Consider the following 22,574-nt stretch of genomic DNA (forward strand, 5'->3'; position numbering starts at 1 on the left):
GATCCTGGGTGGTAAAATGGAGGGTGCGTGAGGGAGAGAATTAGAGGCAATTCTAAATTTAATGCAATTCCAGGCTGGTTGCAGTGGCTCACTGTAATCCCTGCACTCTTGGAGGCCAAGGCGGGTGGATCACTTGAGGTCAGGAGTTCAAGACCAGCCTGGCCAACATGGTGAAATGCTGTCTCTACTAAAAATACAAAAATTAGCTGGGCCCCAGTTACTTGGGAGCCTGAGGCAAGAGAATCGCTTGAACCCAGGAGACAGAAGTTGCAATGAGCTGAGATGATGCCATTGCACTCCAGCCTGGGTGACAGAGCAAGACTCTGTCTCAAAAAATAAAAATAAAAATAAACAAATAAATTTAATGCAATTCCAAACTTAGAATGCATTCGATGCACCCTTTAGAACTGCGTCTAATTCTTTCTCTCTGAAGGGTGTGTTGGCATTTTAAGGAAGGAAAAGATAGAAAGTGGGAAAGGCTGCTATGGATTCACCAAACTCCATTTTCTTTTCCTTCTTTGGACACAGCTGGACTACATTTCCCAGCCTCCCTTGCAGTTAGGTGAGCCCATGTGACTCCAATCTGGCCAATGAATGTGCAGAAATCTTGGGACACTTTGCTAAGGTTGGACCATAAAATCCCCCTGGGTCCTCCTTCCTGGCCTCTCGCCTTGTCTTCCTGCCCAACACAGAAGATCCGAGAAAATACCCCAGGGCCCTTGGGACGGAAGATCCCCAGATAGAAACAGACTATGCCTGAGTGTGGAGTACAATCACCTACTGTTGCCCCATGGACCTTCACTAAATTGTGACATCAGGAAAAATAAAAATGTATTGCATGAACTCCCTAAGATTTGGGGTTATTGTTACTGCAGTGAGCCTACTGTGATTTATCCTTTTTTTTTTTTTTTTGAGACAGAGTCTCACTCTGTCGCCCAGGCTGGAGAGCAGTAGCACAATCTCAGCTCACTGTAACCTCCGCCTCCCAGGTTCAAGTGATTATCCTGCCTCAGCCTCCCAAGTAGCTGACATTACAGGTGCCCACCACCACACCCAGCTAATTTTTGTATTTTTAGTAGAGATGGGGTTTTGTCATGTTGGCCAGGCTGGTCTCAAACTCCTGACCTCACATGATCCACCCGCCTCGGCCTTCCAAAATGCTGGAATTACGGGCATGAGCCACCACGCCCAGTCTGATTTATATATTTTATGTCGTATTTCAGAAGTTTGAAGCTGGAAGATGCCAGAGATATTTACTAACGTAGTCCCCATATTTTAAAAAGAAGAAAATGCTAAGTGAAATGAAAGGTGGCCTTTAGAAATTATTTTTACAAGAATCATGTAATAACATGAAACAGGCTGTTTTAAATCGTTAAATAAATTTAAGAAATGATTATAAATAAGAAGAAAAAGAAGACCCCATGAACAGAAAAAAAAGAAGAAAAAATGGAAGGAAATATGTGAAAAAATTAATAGGTTTGGATTTGGGGCGGGGCTATAAGTGATTTTTTCTTCTTTTTTCTGCTTTGCCCTATCTTCCGGAATCAAACACATTTTTACTTTTAGAATGAAAAATAGAACAAATGAGGTTGTCATTGAATAAGCTCTCCTCATTCACATATTCTGGGGACCTAGATGTCTTCCAGATGCTGGAAGACAGGCTGTGAGGCCAAGTGTCTTCAAGGACTCCTCCTGATTCTTCCAGCTTTGTGATCAGCCCCCAGCAGCCCAGACTTCCCTCCTCCTGTGCCCTCCCCATCGGAGTCAGGCATGAAGCGTGGGGGCCTGGGGCAGGGCCCCACATGGGATTCACTGGGTGATGCAGTTCTCCTTCTTGCCATAGGCGTGAATGATGCCCAGGCCCTGCATGGAGGAGGTGATGTGGGAGAACCAGGGTGACCGGCTCACATTCTCCACCTTCTTGAGCTCCTGGACTCCTCTGTGGAAAATGCTGGAAGAAAATTGAAAGGAGCCAAGTGGGCCACAGAGTGAGGTCTCATCAGGCTTGCCTTCACATATGCAGAGCCAACTAGGCACTCAGCACAGTGCTTAAGTCAGAGACGGTGCCGTCTAACTGGGGATGAAAAGCGGGCCTGCCGTTCTGCAGTGGTGCCTGCCCCAGGGGTGGGAATGGCGGAAGCGTGAGAACCCTGAGTCAGCCGCGCCTTCGTTTGGCCACGGTGCTGTGTTTCTCGCATTAGGAAAGTCTCGCTCCACAAGGCGTGATTCTAGTTTTCAAAAACCAAAATTTCTCATACAGCATAGCCCCTAAGTATCAGCCAACCACTTTTTGGTGCCCAGCCAGAGAAAAAGTGATCTGATCTAACTCTGGAAGAAAACCTGGTGTGTCAACTGCCAACATGTGGCCTTCTAAAGGAATTTTCAAAGGTAATTTTGAATGAACATCATTATAGCTGACTTTAAAACCAAACCCCCATGGGATGCAGCTCCCCTTTGTGTGGAAGCTCCAGGAGCCCTGGTGAGCAGGAGACCAGGGACCTCGGGTGTGTACAGCAGCTGGCTGGCCCCCGAGAGAGAAGACAATCAAACCTCCAGACTCTCAGCTAAAACAAACCCAGGGCAGCAAGGAGGGAAGCCTCATAAGTGCAGAGCTAAAGTGAGTTGGTTGGAAACACTTGGATAATTCAAGCAGGACGAGCCCTGGTCTGTCTAGTCTTTATAGCTAGAGGGGTGGGTACAGAGCAGAGAAAGAGCTTTTACTAAGTAAATCAACTGCATAAACAGGAGGACAGACAAGAGCAATGATCAAACACAGGAATGACAAAAAGGAACATGAGCCCAAAGAATCCACTGTAAGAATGACATCCAGGACTTGCTTTTATCCTGTAAATGACTCTCAGAAATTATTTGTATTTGATCATCACAATAAACCCTTGAGTTTGGAGACCCGGACCATTTCATTTGGAGACAGGAGAAGAGGGTCTGGAGGCAGGGAACCTAAGGCCAATTCACATTGACTTCCTAGAACTAAATCAAAAGGAAAACCCCAACTTTCCCTGCCTAGGTAACAAAAGGCTTAAAGGCTACTCTCCTTGCACACCTGCCCCTGCCTTTTTCTGGGTGACAGATGTACCTTTGATTAATCCCCTCCCACAACCAATCAGGCTGGTGGCAGGCCAAGTCTTCATTTGTATAGGAGTAATTTTGTAACTTCACTTCAGCCTCTGATTAGTCACTTTCTGCAACCAATCAGACTGATCATGGGCCACTACTTCATTTGCATGGGGCGTACACCAGGTGGCCAATGGGAAACCTCTAGAGGGTATTTAAACCCCAGGAAATTCTGTAACTGAGCTTTGAGCCCCTATGCTCAGGCTTGCTCCCACTCTGTGGGAGTGTACTTTCATTTTTAATAAATCTCTGCTTTTGTTGCTTCTTTCTTTCCTTGCTTTGTGCGTTTTGTCCAATTCTTTGCTCAGGACGTGATGAACCTGGACACCCTTCAAGAACCTGGACACCCTAACAATTTCGCTTCCTCAGGGTCACTGCAGGAACAGTGAAGACAGCAGCAAGAGTCCAGCTCTCCCAGCTCCCTAGGGCACAGTGTCAGCTCCCAGAGCCACACCTGCCCCTGCACAGAGTCCAGCTCTCCTGCCCCAGCACATTCCCACACCCGCATTTGCCACTGTCCACAGACACCATCAGCTGACTTGTTGAACAGAACTGAAGCATCTGAAACTAAACTGGTATTCTTATTCCCCAAACTGCTTCTCCTCCTATACCACCCGTATCTCTCTTCACGTCGCTCTCCACCTTGAAATCATCCTTTGCCTCTCCCATCCCCCAACACCCAAAATTCCACCAGACGTGGGAAGTGAATCCCTGATGACACTACCTTGGAAATGGCTCTCAAATTCACACCTCTCTTCTGTTCCCACTGCTGCTGCCCACATCTGGTCCTCATTAATTCTCTCACACAGACTGTACATTTCAAGGGACTCCCGCCCGATAGTCTGCCTTGACCTTTCTGTGGCTCCATTCACCCTCCACACTGTGGCCACAGCAATTATTTCTAAAACTAGGATCTGAGTGTGAAAACCGACAACCCTGTGCACAGGTGAAAGCAAGTCCAGGGTTTGTGGGCTGAATATTTTATTTGGAGGATTCTCTTTCAGATCTACAATAACTAATCCACTGGCTGGGCACGTCTAGGAGCATAATCCTGTGCACAGGTGAAAGCAAGTCCAGGGTTTGTGGGTTGAATATTTTATAATTTGGGGGATTCTCTGTCAGATCTACAATAACTATCCCACTGTCTGGGATCACCTAAGATCATGATAAATGATTATTTTTAGTTATTGATTTTTATGGAAACTCTTGCATAACAGCTTATTCCATTTTTAACCAACAAGCCATTGGTTCTGTAGTCTCCCTGATCCTCACAAGCCCTCTGAAACAGGTGAGGCATATATTTCAATGATTACCATTAGGGAGAGAGGAAACTGAGGTTTGCAGCACCTCTCTGACTTCTCCAAGGTCCTTCAGCTAGTTGTGGCAGAACTGGGGCTCTAATGCAAATTTCTCTGATTTGCAACCCTTTGCCCTCACTCAATACCCACCATGCTACCTGCTGGGAGCCCCAGCTCACCCCAGGAACAGCGAGGAGCCGGGCAGGTCTCCTAGGAGGCTGGAATCTTGGCTGTCCTCCTGCTTTCCCCCAGGGTGGGTGTACACAGCTGCAGTGGGAACCCCCGCCCCCACACCGTGCAAAGCTGCCTAAGGCCTTTCTCTAAACACACCCGTGGTTAGGGTGGGGGTTATTTCTCAAAGCTCAGAGCAGCAACGGCAGAGCCCCATGGTTAGGAACATATCAGCAGAGAGGTAGCAATCATGGTTACTAGTTTCTTGGCCTGGGACCAGTGCCTTAATCTTTCAATAATTTCCACCTCTCAGGGTTGCTCTGAGGCTAAAATGCCAGATGTATGCAAAGCACTTAGCATAGCACCTGGCATTTACTAAGTACAAAAAAAAATCAATGGTAGACCATCAGTGAAGACAGCAAGCACTCAATGCTCAATATCACCTGATACCCAGTCAGTGTGTGTGTGTGTATCGTTTTCTCGTGTAAATAGCACATGGGCCTACCGTAACAGAATGAAGAAGCCTACAGCAAGGCCGGCCACGACTAAAAGGACAGCAGCAAACACAGCAGCCAAGATCACGAGAATAAACACCACCATAAAAAACTGCTGTAGAAAGTTCTCTGCATGAAACGGCAGCCTCACATCCAGCTCGTCCATATCCTTGGAAAAACGGTTCATTAGCCTGCCAGTGGGAGTCGTGTCAAAGAAGCTCATTGTGCTCTTTAAGATCTGTGGAGAATGGTAGAGAGTCAAACAGAGTCGAGATGTGTGCTTAGTAAACCCTGCCGCTCTGCTGGAGGGGAAATTGTGAGCACAGGGCCTGACCCATTTTCCAGGGCACAACACAGTGTGTCAGGTGATCTTGGGAAAGGGAGGATGCACCTCATTCTTGTGGCCACCGTGAATGAGTGTGAATGTGGGGATTCAGTCTCTGTGGGGAAGTCCCGAGAGACCCCCTATAGGTCAGGCTTCCCCTTCAAATCTAGGATGCAGCCTGAGACGGAGAGGCTGATGCCTTTGTCGGAGGAAGGAATTTTGTGCCCCATGGCAATAAAAAGCTAAGTTTCACTTTGTCTCTTCACCTCCAAAGTGTGGGCCCCACCCACATGCTCTAGCCAGGGCCCTCCCAGCCCCTGGCTGCCGCCCACCACAGCAGTGGAATGCAGAAGGGGCCAGAAGGATCTCTTGAGGGACGTGTCGCACTCAGGGCTCTTTGGAGCAGGAGTTGCTTTCTTGGCCTGCACATCTCTGCCGTGGAGTGGCCTCCCCCGCCTCCATCCCCCAGCCCAGCCTCAGGGCTGATCCACCCCCACAGCTCCCTGGAATCTACCTTCAGTTGGTAATTAGCTATTTGGGAGACTCTTCCCAGACTAGACTGCAAGCTCTATGAGGGCTCTGGCTGTCCCCAGAGCCCAGCACCACGCCTGGCACACAGCAGGTGCTCCGTATACCTTGTTGACTGAATAACTGGGTACACCTGCAATGCTTGTGGCCATACCTTATCAAACACTGTGTCATGCAGAGAGGAGGATGCCATCAGTGTGGTCTTGGTGAAGACAAAGCCTTTGGTGACATCAAACACCAGCACGAACACCATGCTTGCAGCGTACACCCACTGGTACACATGCTGACCGATGTCTGCCAGCACCGCGCCGACCTCACACATGGTCCTGTTGCCCTGGGGTCCACAGGTCATCTTTGGAGAAAAACAAGAGAAGCACCAAGAATTGACAAATTCCTGCCAGGAGAACAGGAATTTTCTGGAGAATCTTTCCAGAGAGAAGAAACTAAGAAGAAGCACATGAGTATTTTGAATGAGTCAGGTGGGTACAATCTAGTCTGTTCCCTTTTGGGGCCTCTGAGCTTTGTGGGGTTCCTCCTGCTGGCACTCATGACCCCAAGGGGCACCTGACTTGTGAGCTCAGCACAGTGGGAAAAACAAAGCAGAGAAACCAGATGGGCACTGGGCAGCCATCCCCGAAGCTCACTGCACCTTGGGAGACCGGAAGCAATGCTGGGCTGGGAAGATCAGAGAGACAAATGGGGAATCGGAATTCCACAAGACTGGAGGAGTAACCCTCAGGCAGCCCGGACTGGACAGAGGATCAGGAAGTGACCTCCAGCATGCTGAGCTGTGTGGCAGCAGCCACCAGGCCTTCGGGGCGACTCGAGGGACTTCTCTGTATGATGGGCCAGCTCCATAGTCCCTTCCCTTTCTTTTTCCCAAGAGGTAACTGAGAGGGTGCTGGGGTACTGCCCCGGGATCTTTAGTGGGGAGGAGGGTGCCCAGTGAATACAAGTGGCTCTCAGAGGATTCAAAGAATCTGTGGCTCCATCCTGTCCAGTGAAAACACACAATTTTGCCAGCACTTCTGGGGAGAGGGCATCTCCTCGCCCTGAGAAATTGGCAGTTTCATTTTTCTCTGGGCTGTGTGCTAAAAGTCAAGACTGCCCTTGGGGAACAAACAAGCATCTTTCTTCTAAATGCCATTTTGCTGATTACAGTCATAGCGGAGATGTAAACCAGAGGTGGCTGATGGATGAACATCCTTAAAAGCAAAAGTATCTCTGGGGAGTTGAGGGATAGAAGGCCCAGCCTGAAGAGGAGACACTCCCGTGCCTTTGTGCCGGGGCACCAGGGCCAAAAACATGGTTCAACCACCATGGCTGCGTGTCTGGGAGGGCAGGGGCAAACACACAGTGTCCGGGGCACCAGGGGCAAACACACAGTGTCTGGGGCACCAGGGGCAAACACATGGTTCAGCCACCATGGCTGCGTGCTTAATCAGCCAATGGCAGTGGGACTCCCGGGGAAGCACCAAGCCTGTGAGGAGGCTGCACCCTGACCCTAAACCTCGGGCTTTCCAAGGACAGGGCTCTTCATGAGTGAGGGGGGATCTGGGAGAATCTGTCTATTCCAGAGATGGCTCTCTATTTCTGCGCAGAGCAGGCCACCCATCAGCCTCTCCCCTTGGGACTAGCTTTGGAAAGCTGTGCCCAGCAGCCTGCCCCCATCTCCCCAGTGCCACCACCCTTTGGTTGTCATAGCAACAGAGCTGTACCAAATGTAATCTTGGAGGATGGGCCAGCGCCCCCACAGCATTCCCCAGGACTCCAGGAAAGCTTTGAGACCATTACTCAAAAGCTGGGAGAGCTCCCAGCAAGCTTGAGAGAGAGTCAACACATCAGTTCTTCCCAGGAAGGGCCCTGCAAAGAAGGGTCTCCCATGGCTCTGTGGCATTTGCAAAGCCTGAATCTGATGCTTGCCTGTCCTGTTCATGCAGAGACAACTTTGGGGAGCAGAGACACGTGGGACCTTCTGGCACCAGGCAGTGTCCGTAACAAGATGCCAGTTTCTCTTTAGGAAGACACAAATCAATGTTAGGGTTTCCTGGAGGAAACTTAAAAGAGAGGCTGTGAAACTGACCCAATCTTGTACATGCCTGATTCCAGACAAGCTGGGACACAGTCTTCTTTAGTTAACCCTTTAAAATCTGAAAGTGGTGTCTATACCCTGCTTGTCCTGAAAAATCAAAGGGGATTCCAGGGATTTGGGTCCTGTGGTATAAGCACCTGACTTCCACTTCTTGAAAAGGGCAGAGGGATGCATGTGGGCTCATGGCATGGTGGCAGGGGCAGTTAGATGCTCTGGCAGCAGTGTTTTACTCCAAGACACAGACTCGGCATCTTCCAATGCCAAAGGGAAACTCACCCGTGAGCCCTTGTCCGACCAGAGACCCAGCCACCAGTTGCTGAAGGCAGAGCTGCCAATCATCAGGAGGAAGAGGAACACAGTGAAGAGAAAAAGGAGGTACCCTGCAAGAGGAGGGGAGAGGCCCAAAGAGCTGCAGACATGAGCACGTGGCAGGGGCTGACCTTCCTCAGGACCCAACCCTGATGGGAAATTCAAAACCTGCAGGAAAAGGACTCCATGCCTGGAAACCACCTGCTAGACTGATGTGGCACATCTGAGTGTTGGGGCCCTGAACCGTGGGGACATCCGTTCTACCTGGTTGGAAAATGGGTCCAAACAGTGAACATATTGGAAAAACCACCAATGTGCACTTCAATAGAAGTGACTCAATATTCTTTAAAAAGAAGCCAAGGAAGGCCGGGCATGGTGGCTCAAGTCTGTAATCCCAGCACTTTGGGAAGCTGAGGCAGGTGGATCACCTGAGGTCAGGAGTTTGAGACTCGCCTGGCCAACATGGTGAAACCTCGTCTCTACTAAAAATACAAAAATTAGCCAGGCATGGTGGCGGGCGCCTGTAATCCCAGCTACTTGGGAGGCTGAGGCAGGAGAATGGCTTGAATCTAGAAGGTGGAGGTTGGAGGTTGCAGTCAGCCGAGATTGCACCATTGCACTCCAGCCTGGGTGAAAGAGGGAGACTGAGGCAGGAGAATCGCTTGAATCTGGGAGGTGGAGATTGGAGGTTGCAGTCAGCCGAGATTGCACCATTGCACTCCAGCCTGGGTGACAGAGGGAGACTCCATTTCAAAAAAGAAAAAAAGAAAGAAAAAGAAACCAAGGAAAACCCAGTCTTGCTGGAGAGAGACAGAGAATGAAACTTTTACAGGCATGTTTTGCACACTGAGATGAGCATCTTGTATGGAAGGCTGGCAATGGACTGGCCACTGCCGTACAGAGCAACTGGAGTGCAAGGATATGGTTCATGCTGCTGCTCACTCCACTCCAATAAAAGATAGTCTGGCAGCTTTAATGGAGATAAAGAATGATTCCATTTAAAAGGCTGTATTATCAGACGTTAGTTTTTAGGAGGGGAAAAAATAAAAGTATTGATAAATGGCCCTAGCATAAAGAGAGTAATTGTTAAAGAAATCATAAAACGTGAACCCAACAGTTTAAGACAGGATTTTTAAAATGCAAATTAAATCAAGAAACTCGTTGTTTTATACTGAACCTCCAGAAGCCTTAATGTACGTGTGATATGTTTTCCAGGTCACAGTTCCTTCCTGGGGGGATTCAGTCTGGATGAGCTGGTGCTCAGGAACTGTGGAGACAAACACAAGTGCCACGGCTCTCACCACTGGGGTGGGGGCCCAGCGAGGCAGGCACGGCCCCTCTGTGGACTCCACAGCACAGCTAAGGGGGCTGTGATGTGTCCTTCCCACTCGTCCCATGCTCTCAAATGCACTTACAACACACTTTTGCTCATTTTGTGCTACTTGGTCCTCAGTACAGCCTGTGAAGTAAGCTTCTGGTCTCTTGAGAAATATTTATTAAGCACCTACTATATGGTCAGTCCTGGGGATGCAAGGGTTGTCTTGGTCTATTTCTCCTAGAAGCAGCACCCAAGAAGAGACTATGAATACATGAGGTTTATTTGGGAGCTAAAGGGAGTAAGGCATGTCACCAGGCTGGCGACCACTGGGGGCCACTGGGGCTTCATCCCATGTGAAAAATCTCAGAACCAGTGTAGGCACACACTCAGGGCTTTTCCACGTGATGAGAGGGATCTGGGAGTTTTCTATACCAATTCCTATTGGTCATGGGGTGAAGGCCGCTCCCTGGGTAGGGGTGTTAATTCCTGTACTTCCAGCTTGACATTGGCTGGCATCTCCTAGAAAGAGCCCCCAGGCAAAGGAATGCAGAGGTGGCATTTGGGAGGGTGCTGGGCATGCTGAAGTGGTAAAGGCACCCTTGTCATCTGCTACAGAGTAAGCAAGAAAGAGGCAGGTCCTGTGTTCCCAGAGCTCACGCCATACAGAAGAAAACCAACGTATCCCCCTAGGTCAGCTGCTGCATGGACACCTGATTCCCTCGATGTCTGTCCCAGGTTCTTCCATTCCCCAAGGGGAAGGGAAAATGACTGTCAAGTTCTCATGGAAACAAGATTTTGGAGGACAAGGGATGCTGAATAAAGCAGCTCCCAGCAGCCAGTACTGAATGCATGTCTCTTCCACTCCTCCACAGAGAAACACAAAAATGTCAACTCCAAAGCAGAATTATACACCATACTTGGCTTTTATAAACAGAGATAAATAGAGTTAGAAGAGGGGGCACCCCACGTATGGACTCTGTGCACTCTGGCCCAACAGGAAAAGCTTTCACGCCTCAAAGGCACCTTGCTGAATAGAGCCACCATTGTACTCGCTGCCTGGGAACCTGGAGCTCCTTTGAAAATGTTCAGCCTGACATCAGCCCATTGTGTCTCCCTCTGAAACTGCAAAATGAGGGAGATGCCTCAGCATGTGGACAGAGCCTAATGAACAGCATCCAGGAGCACAAAAGGGACTGGTCACATTCCCTTGCAGCCCACAGGCCGGGGCAGGAGTGCCGCTGATGCTCTGTTTTCCTTGGCTGTGCCTTAGAAGATGCTATGATGCCAGGCAGGTGGGCAGTGTTGTCTTTAACCAGTTCACGAGTCTTCCCTTCCTCCAACTTTCACCGCCCTTGACAGCCCCATTGTTTATCCTTGAGGACTAGGTCACTCTCCAGCATGAAATTTCACAATTACACTTTCCTCTCCAGAGAGGGGTGAGTGATGAGGAAGTGAGGAGCAGAGATTACTCTCTCCATGGGACCCCAAATCCCAGGCAGCCTGGAGGTTTCTCCAAAAAGCACAGAAGAGATATCTGGGTACTTCAGCCCTGGAAGCCTCTGGGACTGTAAAACTATGTTGCCTTTCCAAATGCGCATGCATTTGTCACAAGCACCATTGAGGATGCCAGATCTCACCAATTCGAAGGCTCACTTCTTTCCCCCACATTGTAACATCTCTGGAATCTGGATGTGCCTTCCATTTGCTAGTATGTCATATTGTTTAGTTAGCAGAGATTTTTTTTTCTTTCCAAGTGGTAGGTAAAATGGTGGCAGCCTTTAAAAATGGATGGCATCTTAAATTTGAGGAAATATGCTAAGTTATTTTTTGGCTATGCATTATTGAGGAACAGAATTCTAACTTTGAAAACCACCTTGCTGTGTGTACTTTGAGGACTATTGACCCCAGTCCTCTCTGTGTCCAGCATGAGGCAAGGGGCAGAGTAGGTGCTCTAGGGATGTGGAGTGAATGAAGGCAGGGTGTCTACGGAGGAGAAGAGGTGGCCTGACGAGGTGACCCCCACCAGGCTCATCTTCCACATCTCGTCTCCCCACCTCCCTGGAATCTCCTCCCACCCTCAACCTCAAACCCTCTACCCTCTCCCACTTTCTCAGTGGGAGTGTCCCCAGCAAACTCCTATACAACCTTGAGGGACCAGTGCAAAGGCCACCCCTTCGGTGAAGGCCTCCCTGACGTGTTTGTTTCTCTTATCCAAATTCCCCATTACTCTTACTGGTTTCCCATAGTTACCCATCTGCCTGAGTCCCCTCCAGACCACAAGATCCTGAGAACACGGGCATCTCTTCTTGCTCTCCTCAGCCCAGTTTAGTACTAGGCACACAGTCAATGCTTAACCTTTATTTGTTGAAAGAATGAATAACCTTATCCCACCTCAATCCCTTCACTGCTTCATAATCCGTTCTCAATGCTCCCCATAAAAAGTGGGAAGCTCTGTGTCTGCCTTTGCTTTTAATGAATCCCTGTGCATTACTTTGATCTCTCCAGCTCATAATAACTATTGAGCATCACTGTTTGTCAGGCAGTGTGCGAATCACTTTATGTTCATTTTCTCATTTAATTTTTACAAGAAATTGTGGTTGGTACTACTTCCTCATTTTATAGATTAGGAAGCTAAGGTTCAGAGTGGCCAAGTATCTTGCTCAAGGTCACAAAACTAGTAAGTGGTGGAGCCAAAATTTGGACTTAGGCAGTGGAACCCCAAGGCACACAGTACCCTAGACCATCCTATTCTGGCTGCCCAAAATGACATGCAGTGTCTACACTGTCTGTATCCCAAACGGTAGATGCCCAATACATCCTTAAGTGTATGTGACCGAGGGGATGAGTGGTAAATACCTTTTGTGTCTACAAATTCTGAGCCTGTTTCAGATTCTTTTCCTTCATCTTTCTCATTTCCTGGAGCCAAAACTAGGGTGAGAAATAGAGATCTGTGTCCATTCAAGCCAAGGACAATAACAGGGATGGGATTCTAACTAATCATACCAGCATCTTCTTCTCTCTCAGTGGGGCGCTCCTTGAAGGCTTCCACCATTGCTGCATTGTAAAGGCATTCAGGATCCTGGAGATAAAATGAAATTCCTTCTGAACGCTAAGTGACAGGACCTCTCCCAGGCACGAAATCCTGAGGGATTCCTCCCCAATTGCTCCCACACCTGCCCAGGTGTGAGTTACCTTGAACTGCAATCCTCGCAGGTTGTGAATCAGTTTTGCATAGCGCCCTCTCTCCTCCATTAACTCCTTGTGGGTTCCCTTTTCACAAATCTCTCCATCTTCTAATAAAATAACTTCATCACAAGACTCTAAGAACTGCAGAGGTAAGTGATCGACAATGAACTTCTGCCTGGAAAGGAGAGCCCATGCCAAACTCCTCTCCAACCTTAGTTACCACTGTTGACTTTAGGGACCAGATCATTCTTTGTCTGAGGGGGCTGTCCTGTGCATTGTAGGATATTTACCAGCCTCCCTGGCCTCTACTCCACTAGATGTCGGTAGCACCCCCTCCTGGAGGTGTGACAAGCAATGATGTCTCCAGACATTGCCAAGTGCCTCCTGGGGGCAGATTGGCCCCCAGCACAGAACCATTCATCTAGTACCCACAGGTCTCATGAGTCCAAAAAAAAGCCAACCTTTGGCTCTCACAGTGAAGCACACTGAATCTTCCTTTGCTACTGCTCCTTAAATGAACTGCCTTCTTAAGAAATCTGATCATGGCCGGGCGCAGTGGCTCACTCCTGTAGTCCCGGCACTTTGGGAGGCTGAAGCGGGTGGATCACCTAAGGTCAGGAGTTTGAGACCCACCTGGCCAACATGGTGAAACCCCATCTCTACTGAAAATACAAAAATTAGCTGGGTGTGGTGGCGTGCACCTATAATCCAGCTACTCAGGAGGTTGAGGCAGGAGAATCACTTGAACCCAGGAGGTGGAGGTTGCAGTGAGCCAAGAAGGTGCCACTGCACTCCAGCCTGGGTGACAGAGCAAGACTCTGTCTCAAAAAAATTAAATAAATAAATCGAAATCTGTTCATGGAGATTTGGGAAATAAAACTGACAGTCACAGCAGCCAGGACTTGGTAGGGAGGGGAAATATGATCTTCACGAAGGTCCTCCTCTGTTCTAACATTACAAGCCTCCCTCATCGTCCCCATTTAGCCCCGGAGAAGCAGACCATGGTGTGGTCTCCAGGCAAGAGGCCACATTCCCTGGCCTGAGGAATTTATGCCAGCTTTATCTATGAGATAAAAATACAGCTACATTTAATGCTGGCATCCCACATTTTGCCCAAAGCACTTCCGTTATGTTTAATTTGAATTCCCTTCATTTCCATATCATTCCTGAGATCAAAGAGTTCTGCTAAGAGGGGTTTCCTTTCATTTTGGAATGAGACACAGAGCTCTCCCCCCAGGATCAAGGAAGCCCCCTCCTAGAGGTGGGCAAGATGCTGAGACTAAAGATGGTTTGACCGAAAGAAGCCTTTGCAGTATGGGCCAGAGGTCTTCCCTGATACTGCACAGTTCATCCAAGGTCAAATCAACCTCTGCTGCTCTTGATTACAAGCCTGAAAGAAGTAGCTGTGTTTGGTCATTGTACACTTGATTGGGCGAGTTGGGAGGGTGCCCAAAGGCTGAGTGATAACAGTTCTAACAGCTTGGACAGCTCCAGCCCTCATGCCTCCCTCCCACTAACTGCCCAGCTCCCTGTCTTATCAGCTGATTTTTCAGATGGGGAAACAGAGACACCATGAGTCTGTTCCAGTCCCATAGCCTTTTCTGCCTGTGCCACAGCACACATTCCAGCTCCAGGAGCTCCCAGGGAAGCCCCCTCTGGCCAGCAAGCCCCCAATTCACTCCAGAGATAGGAGGCGGATTTGAGCAGCTTTGTTCTGCAAGCCGTCACCAAATCTGCCCCTGGGTTGGATTTCAGTGGTTTCCTCAGAAGAGCGATCATCCACCCCAACCACTAAGATGCTTGCCTGTGGGCCTGAGAGTAAGAGCAGAGGGAATAGGCTCTGGAAAAGCCCCGGGCCCCAGTTCTGGGGCTCTAAGTTCCATCCTCCCTGACAAGGCACAGCAGGACCAAGATCTTGTGCCACCTGGTGGCTACCTGCCTCTTCCAACTTGCAAAAAGTTAGATAAAATGACAGGGGAAGGTGGAATCTGAGGAGATGGGCTTGGTGTGAAGATGGCTCCTGCCTGAGGTCATACTGCGGCTCAGTCAGTTTCAAAGACTGAACCAGGACCGAGGTTATGATTCCCCTCATGAGGACTCCTGGAGGGACAGCCGTGACCCACATCTGTCAGGGACAAGGCGTCCCCCTTCAGATCCCCAGAGCCCTCAGAGGACAGCCCTCCCTGCTGCAGGGTGTCTCCAGGGATATTCCAGGTGCAGAGCTAGGGCTGCCAGGTTTAGCATCCGGACTGGGCCAGAACCCATTCTCAGTCACCTCATGAAGGTCTTGAAGAAATCCAACCTTGTCCTCCATCCTAACTCAGGCCAGAAGAAGAACTAGGAGCTCTTGTCCACACCAGCCCAGCATGATGCTTCCTGGAGGTGCTCAGGCCCACTCAGAGGAAATCCAGACAGTCCCCATGCGCAAAATTCGGACGCCTGGAGATTATTCCGGGACCAGAACTCTAGCCCTGGGCAAAGGTGGGCTCAGGCTAGGGGCAGCATCACAGCAATGGGAAAGCCTGGTTTTACGGGGTCTTTGAGGAGCCCCCTCTTTAGGCTGGTCCTCCTGGCCACTACTGGAGGGTCCTAAAATGCTGGCCGCAGCATCCTATAGCCATGGCAACCTTATTTGCTGCTATTGCCCCTCCCTCTCCACCCCAGCTTGACTTACCTTGGCAAAGACCTGCTTCCTGCCCCCAGACCAGGCCCTTATGTAACATGTTCTCTGCAGGTAGCAGGACAGTAAAGAAGACGGGACTCTTGCTCTCCTGCCCCAATAGGCCTTTCAACATAAGTCAGTCCCGAGGAATCTCTCGTTGGGCAAGGAGACACCCACGTGCACGCATGAACACACACGTGCACACACATGCACTGCCCCCCCTTCCCCCACACATCTCTGGGGATTCCCTACAAAGAAGAGAGAGGGAGATGGTCTGGAAGCAGGGAAACCTCGCCTGGGAGGAGGAGGTTCTTGGATTCCCATCAGGCGTTCAGGACCCCTTATGTGGCACCAATGCAGTGAGGACTGTTCCCACTCTGCCAAATTCTTAAATTCACTGAGGTCAAGCCCAGTCACTTTCTTCAGTGAGATTCATGCTCCTTAGCCTGAGATAGTGGCCTTGAGCAGAGAGAGCTTCCCCAAAGCCTCAGCCTTAGTCCCAAAGTCCTGGCTTCAAGCCCCTTTCCCCTGGGGTGTGATATCTGGGGCATCTGGGCCCCTCATCCAAGAGGTCTACCACCCCCTGACACCCCCAGTCAAGGTATCCCTGGCCTCAGGCTTGCCCAGAATTGCTGGAGTAAGGGTGGGGCCGTCATTGTTTTCCCTGGCTCCCCATCTTACCAGGGGTCCAGAACTGGGTGAAGCGTGCCCCAGTCCACCCACAGGCAGGACTCAATTGCTTCTAGAGAATCTACCCTCTGGTGCAGGAAAAGTCTTGGCCCCACTGAGGCCATGCACAGAGTGGAACAGGTGGGCCTCCTGGGAGCCAGGAAGGCTGGGGAATCATGAGTGTCTCTTGCATCCCTGGCTCCCTCCCCACGTTCCCAGCCGAAGACAGGCAGACATAGGCAGAAGAGGAGGCTCTGTGAGCATCAGACGCCAGCCACACCCATCCCGTGACCTCCTGGATCCTGCATGTCCCATCACCTGTAGCTGGTGGGTCACCAGGACGACCGTCTTTCCCCTGAGTGTCTTCTTAATGCACTCCTCAAAGACGTGCTTCCCCACGTGGGCGTCCACGGCCGACAGGGGGTCGTCCAGCAGGTAGAGCTGATGGTCGGAGTAGACGGCACGGGCCAGGCTAATCCTCTGCCTCTGCCCCCCGGAGAGGTTGAGGCCCCGCTCCCCAATCTGTGGACAGGGACATTGCTACTGCCCATTGTCGGCCCACCCTGAAGTTCTTGGGCAATGGAAGCTTCCTGGAGCTTCTCAGGACTCAGGGGAAAGACTGATCCTCGCCACATCCAAGTTCCTCCTCCCCTTACAGGGCCCCCGGTCACACAAGACTCTGTGGTGAGTGGAAGTGCTCCACTTGTCTACCTCTCCAGGAAGCCCGGTGGGCAGTGGCAACAAGGGCAAAGCTCTTTCCTATGAGGAGTGAGGGGTGCCCATCTCACAAGACCCCAGCCCAATGCAGATCCCACAGGGAGGGGCTACGTCATTATTATCACCAACGGGAATTGTGTGAGCAGAGAGCTGGGGAGAATGCAGCAGTGAACCAGAGGGAAATGTGGCTGGGTGCAGATGGAAAAGGGAGTTCCCTATTTTGTTTACTTGCAGAGCAACTATCCCATCCCTAGGCAACTCTAAGCACTGCGGAGAGATCAGCCTTGACTTCCTGGTTCATCATCACCACCCTAAGGCCTGACACCACGCTGGGCTTACTGTAGGTGATTCTATCCAATGGAACCCAAAGTGAACCCCATGTGATCAGCCAGACGTTGAGCTAGGCATGGGGGGGGACACACAAGCTGGACAAGAGAAGTCCCCTCTCCCTGGGGAGCTCCACGGTGGGCAGGTTAGTTATGTACATAATAGCAGCAGCAAGCAGAACCTCACGAGTGCCTGCTGAAGAGCATCAATAGAGTACTTTGCGGCAAATTATTCAGGTGGTGGGACTTGGGAAAGCCTTCCTTGAGGAGGTAGATTTTGGGTTGAAACTCAAAGGATAGTGATGGCACAGGAGCAGAGACTTAGAGGCTAGGAAGTGAGTGGACACTTTGGCAGGCAGGTAGGAGCATGGCCTGGAAGGGTGAACCAGGGCTGCAGTGTGGGAGGTCTCAGATGCAGGCCAGGAAGGCTTCACGGCCACTTCCTTGGGGAGGCAGACTGAGGGCCCCAGCAGAGAAAGACACCCCAAACTGCCTTTCCTCAGGAAGCTTTAGCCTTCTGATCTCCTCTGCGGCTCCTAGGCAAGGTGAGGAAGATTGTGCAGAGGGCACAAGAAGGGTGGGGACCCGAGATGGCAAGGTGACTCTCCTGGGTCTCTTGGGGTGGCAGGCTCAGCCCAGGATGGAGCTAGCACTTTGGACAAGTACCCCAGGGGGCAATGTTTAGAGGTGACCCCCATACTCCTGGCCTGGGCAGAGCCAGTGAGGCAAGAAGGGGCCCTGGTTTGCAGGACAGAGCCAGCCCTCGGGATGAGGAGGCAGTTTTCACCAGAAACCCTTCCTGAGACGACAGGCAGATTGGGAGTAGCCCCAAGAAGTGACTACACTGTGCCAAACACCAGTAAGCTTGGTGCCACGTCTGCTGTGACATCCAGCAAGTATAGATCCAGAGGGAGAATTCAGAACGGGTGGAACCTGAGCTTTGCCCACATGTCCTTGGGGCATCTGGATGTGGAACAGGGGCTTGCTGGCCTCAGCCCTTTGGACCTGAGCAAATGTACTGTGTGCAGCTACAGTGGGCTTGCGCTCCCAGCCCTGCTCACCTCAGTCAGGTCTCCATAGGGGAGGTCGCTCAGGTCCTTCTGGAGGCCACAGACGCGGACTGTGTGCTGATACCTGTTGGTGCAAAGCTCAGAAGTAGTTGGGTGAGAAAGACCCCAAGCACTGCTGCCCTGGGCTGCTTCCACAGGCGCGGCTGGTGTCGCTGGGGTAAGGCCAGGGGTGGCGGGTGCTACGTCCAAGGCTCCCTGGCCAGTCGCTCTGCCTTCAATGACCCAAGGGTAGCATCCCATTGACCACTGGCCCCTCCCCTGACCTGATGCAGAGTTGATTCAGGAATGGCTCCTCTCCTGGCAGGGTTCTCACCACGCAGGGAAGAAGATAACACAGGAAAGCCGTGCAGGAAACATTGAGGGCGCCACCTGCTGGACTTTCGTGGGAGTCAGAGGAGGGGTCACCCCTGGGGGCTGCAGTCACTGGGGATGGCCTCCTGGGGCACACAGGGCTGAAGCAGGACCGTGGGTGGAAGAGAGGGTGTGTGTGAAGGAGGCTAACAGCAGGGGGCTGGGTGGTCACCAATGACGACATTGACATTTGCCCAGCCCCTCCACAAAGCTACTCCATCCACCCCTCACTGCTACTAGGTTGGAGAGAATGGAGTTTTCTCCCCTGCGACAACTGGGAATACTGAGCCGAAGGGAATGGCACCTGAGGTGAGCGGGCGGAATGGGAGAGAGAGTGGGACTCCTGCTCTTTGGGCCTCTTGGCCTCTCCATTGTGCCCCCTCAGCGTCACCCTCTGCCTAGCCCTGCAGCCCAGGCTTTGGGGAGTTTGACAGCCGAGGCCCTAGACAGCTCTGCGGTAGCCAAGCCGCCAGGACTAGCACCCCATCCTGCAAAAAGCAGCAAAGCTGTGGGGTCAGCCCCACAGCGGTCCCCAGGGGCATGAACCCTCTCTGCCCCAGGGGAGGCCTTTGGGGACTTCTGGCACCGAGGAACCTAGGAAGGTCCGTGGTCACTGGGATGTCGTCCCCATGTTATGACAGATGCCCACACCCTCCTCCCTCGGTTTTCTCTGCAACTCAACCTCACTCATACAGCCCCCACCATAAGCAGAACCTTCCCCAGGCATCACAGAGCCCCCGCACAGCCACCTTGGGGACCCAACTCCTGCTCAGGATGCCTGCAGTGCCTGGCTCAGGTTTGTGCTCCCTCCCGGCAGCTGCTGAGCAGCACCACTGGGCCTTTAGGTTTCTTTCCTGCTCAGCAGGTTGCCTGCCTCCACAACAGCTGATTGGTTGGCTGATGACAGATTGATTGATTGATACCATTGGCATTATCGTCATCAGGACCCTCTTTCCTTCAGTGAGTAACAATGGGCAGGCCTCACAACTCAGACATCGAAAGACAGACCTTACCAATAAAGAGGCAAGAAAGAGAGCAGGCAGGCATGAGCAGCTGCCCTTCTAGTTGCACATAGGCCCCAGAACAGAACCTGGGCACGGCCCGAGCATCATGCCCACACACAAACTTTGGGGTTGGTGTACATAGTAGTTATGATGAGGGGCCTTGGAATCAGAGAATGGGTTTGAATCCAGCTGGGCGACCTTGGACAAGTGACTATACCTCCCTGATCCTCACTCTCTGCTCGATAAAATTGTGCAAACAACTAATTCTCATTGGGTTGTTGTGAGAATGGAGCAGAAAAGCATGTGAAGCCATTAGCACAGTGTCTGCTGCATGGCAAATTCTCCATCAGTAGGGGCTATAATTGCTATTACTACATTTGCCAATCTGTGACTACAAGACTCAGACTGCGCAGCACATCTTCCCCCCCTCAACACCTCCCACCTTCAATTTCCTCCCACCCTCCTGATTCCTATGGCCCTGAGAGCCACAGTTTCTGCCCTAGGAGCAAAACCTCTGCTAAATATGCCACATATGAAGGATGCTAGATCCATCTTTCAAAGCCCAATTCAAGTGCCATCTTCTCTTACCTGATCCACCATCCTCTCATGATCTCTGCTGCCTTGGAACAATCCGAGCACGGTCTCCTGCCACCTGGCTCATTCCTCCCTGGTGCACTGTCATTTCTGTGCATTTCTTATAGCCCATTCCAGGCTTGAGCATCTTAAGGGCAAAGATATACCTGAGCCATCTCTGTCCCCATGTGCCCTGCATGCTGCAGGCATTTGGCACATATTTGCCTTCTGAACGTCATTTTGATGAATAAGGCAACCCTCTGTCCAGTCTGCTTCCACAGACAGAGAAGGCATTCCAGGTGGGTGGCACAGGCCAAGAGATGCTGCGCAGAGTAATTTGGCTGCACTGATCACTGACTCCTGCACTGATCACCTTCCTGCCACACCTGAGCCTCCTGGCCACAGGATGGCATGGCCAGGGAAGAGGAGGTGAATTGACAAGCCTCTTGATGAGAACATACATGCTGCCATACCAGCCAGCAGGGACAGAGTTAGTGGGTAAGATGAGGAAGGCCAAACTACCACTGGAGAGCTGACAGCCAGATTCCTAAAACCAATTCCAATTCTCTTAATTAAGCATTGTGATGCCTGGGAAGGTTTCTGAGTGACCCAGCTGTCAGGCACCTCCAGCTCCAGAAAACTGATGTTGATCTGGAGCTCAAGGTCTAAGTCCAAGACTCAACTCTGACATTTAATAGCATTTAATACTTTGGGAGGGTCAACTCGCCTCTCTAGGCCCTTTTCTTTATTGGTAAAATGGGGATATAATGCCACGATCTCCCTAAATGGGTGGTTATGGGACTCAAATGAGAGAATGTACATGGCAATACACCAAGCAAAGCAAAGAACCAGAGGAAGCCATTACTTTCCAGAGCTTAAAGATGATGGTCCAATCAATGGTGAATTGGATAAAGAAAATGTGGTATACATACACCATGGAATACTATGCAGCCATAAAAAAGAACAAAATCACGTAGCAACATGAGGCAACTGGACTTCATTATCTTAAGTAAATTCACACAGAAACAGAAAACCAAATATCACATGTTCTCATTTATACATGGGAGCTAAACCTCGGGTATGCACAGACATAAAGATGACAACAAGAGGCGGTGGGGATTCCAAAAGGATGGAGGATGAGAGGGCGCACAGATGAACAGCTTCCTATTGGGTACTATGTCCACTAGAGAGTGAACAGGATCAGTAGAAACCCAAACCTCAGCATCATGCTATATACCCCTGTAACAAAACTGTACCCCCTGAATCTAATGTTAAAATTAAAATTTAGAAAAATCAAACGTTTCAGAAGTAGGGAGAGAATAACTATAGAAATGTCCAAGGTGATCACGGTATTAATGAGTTTTTTTTTTTTTTTTTTGAGACGGAGTCTTGCTCTGTTGCCCAGGCTGGAGTGCAGTGGTGTGATCTTGGCTCACTGCAAGCTCGGCCTCCCAGGTTCAAGAAATTCTCCTGCCTCAGCCTCCTGAGTGGCTGGGATTACAGGTGCCTGCCACCACGCCCAGCTAATTTTTGTATTTTTAGTAGAGACAGGGTTTCACCATGTTGGTCAGGCTGGTCTCGAACCCCTGACCTCATGATCCACCTGCCTTGGCCTCCCAAAGTTCTGGGATTACAGGTGTGAGCCACTGCACCTGGCTAATGAGTTATTAAATGTTCTTAGAGAAAATATTTCTTCCCAAATTGCTGTCTGTTCATTACATACTACAGTTATTACAAATATATACTCGCAATTTTCGTGTTGAAAACATTTACAATATACTCTTGAAATATATACTTTTGAAATATATAATACATTAAAATTTATCATTGTCACCATTCTGTGCAATAGATCACTAACACCTATTTCTCCTGTCTAATTGAAACTTTGTACCCTTTGGTCAACATCTATCCTTTCCCCACACTCCCCTCTCCCCCAGTGTCATATATCAAAACACAAAAGTGCACCCCATAGATAGATGTAATTATGTCCATTTAAAAAAATAAAATGATATAAAAAAGATGATGGCTCAAAATAAATCAAGTAATTATAAGTTGAGTTTTGTTTTTATTTAGTTAGATCATTCTGAGGACACTAACAGTGATAATATATCCTGATAGCTCTGATGTCAATTAATGTCAGGGCTGATTCATTACATACTTGCTCATGATTCCGAGCAGTTTTGGGTACTCAGCCTAAAGCAAAATTGCTGGATTCATTTTTCTCTAGTCAGACCACATATGCCCTGTTGCAGAGAACCTCAGAACATATGCTCCTCTGCCCTGGGAATGAAGTGCCGATTCTATCCTCTTCCCAGTGTGCAGTCGCAGGTCTGCAGAAGTTGCCTCTCC

The 22,574-nt window shown here is 50.1% G+C and overlaps 1 protein-coding gene across 1 annotated transcript in view; it reads right to left on the reverse strand.

Moving 5' to 3' along the window:
* Positions 1-22,574, reverse strand: part of ABCC12 (ATP binding cassette subfamily C member 12) — a 75,399-nt gene that overhangs the window by 18,212 nt on the left and 34,613 nt on the right. The window contains exons 12-20 of the mRNA XM_055298016.2: positions 18,289-18,361; positions 16,503-16,706; positions 12,860-12,994; positions 12,662-12,746; positions 9,527-9,616; positions 8,317-8,420; positions 6,103-6,300; positions 5,107-5,333; positions 1,814-1,951 (exon numbers count right to left, since the gene is read on the reverse strand). Of these exons, the coding sequence (XP_055153991.1) occupies positions 1,814-1,951; positions 5,107-5,333; positions 6,103-6,300; positions 8,317-8,420; positions 9,527-9,616; positions 12,662-12,746; positions 12,860-12,994; positions 16,503-16,706; positions 18,289-18,361 (1,254 nt within the window). The remainder of the gene's footprint in view (positions 1-1,813; positions 1,952-5,106; positions 5,334-6,102; positions 6,301-8,316; positions 8,421-9,526; positions 9,617-12,661; positions 12,747-12,859; positions 12,995-16,502; positions 16,707-18,288; positions 18,362-22,574) is intronic.

The sequence above is a fragment of the Symphalangus syndactylus genome, chromosome 11, assembly GCF_028878055.3.
Source record: "Symphalangus syndactylus isolate Jambi chromosome 11, NHGRI_mSymSyn1-v2.1_pri, whole genome shotgun sequence".
Taxonomy (NCBI): domain Eukaryota; kingdom Metazoa; phylum Chordata; class Mammalia; order Primates; family Hylobatidae; genus Symphalangus; species Symphalangus syndactylus.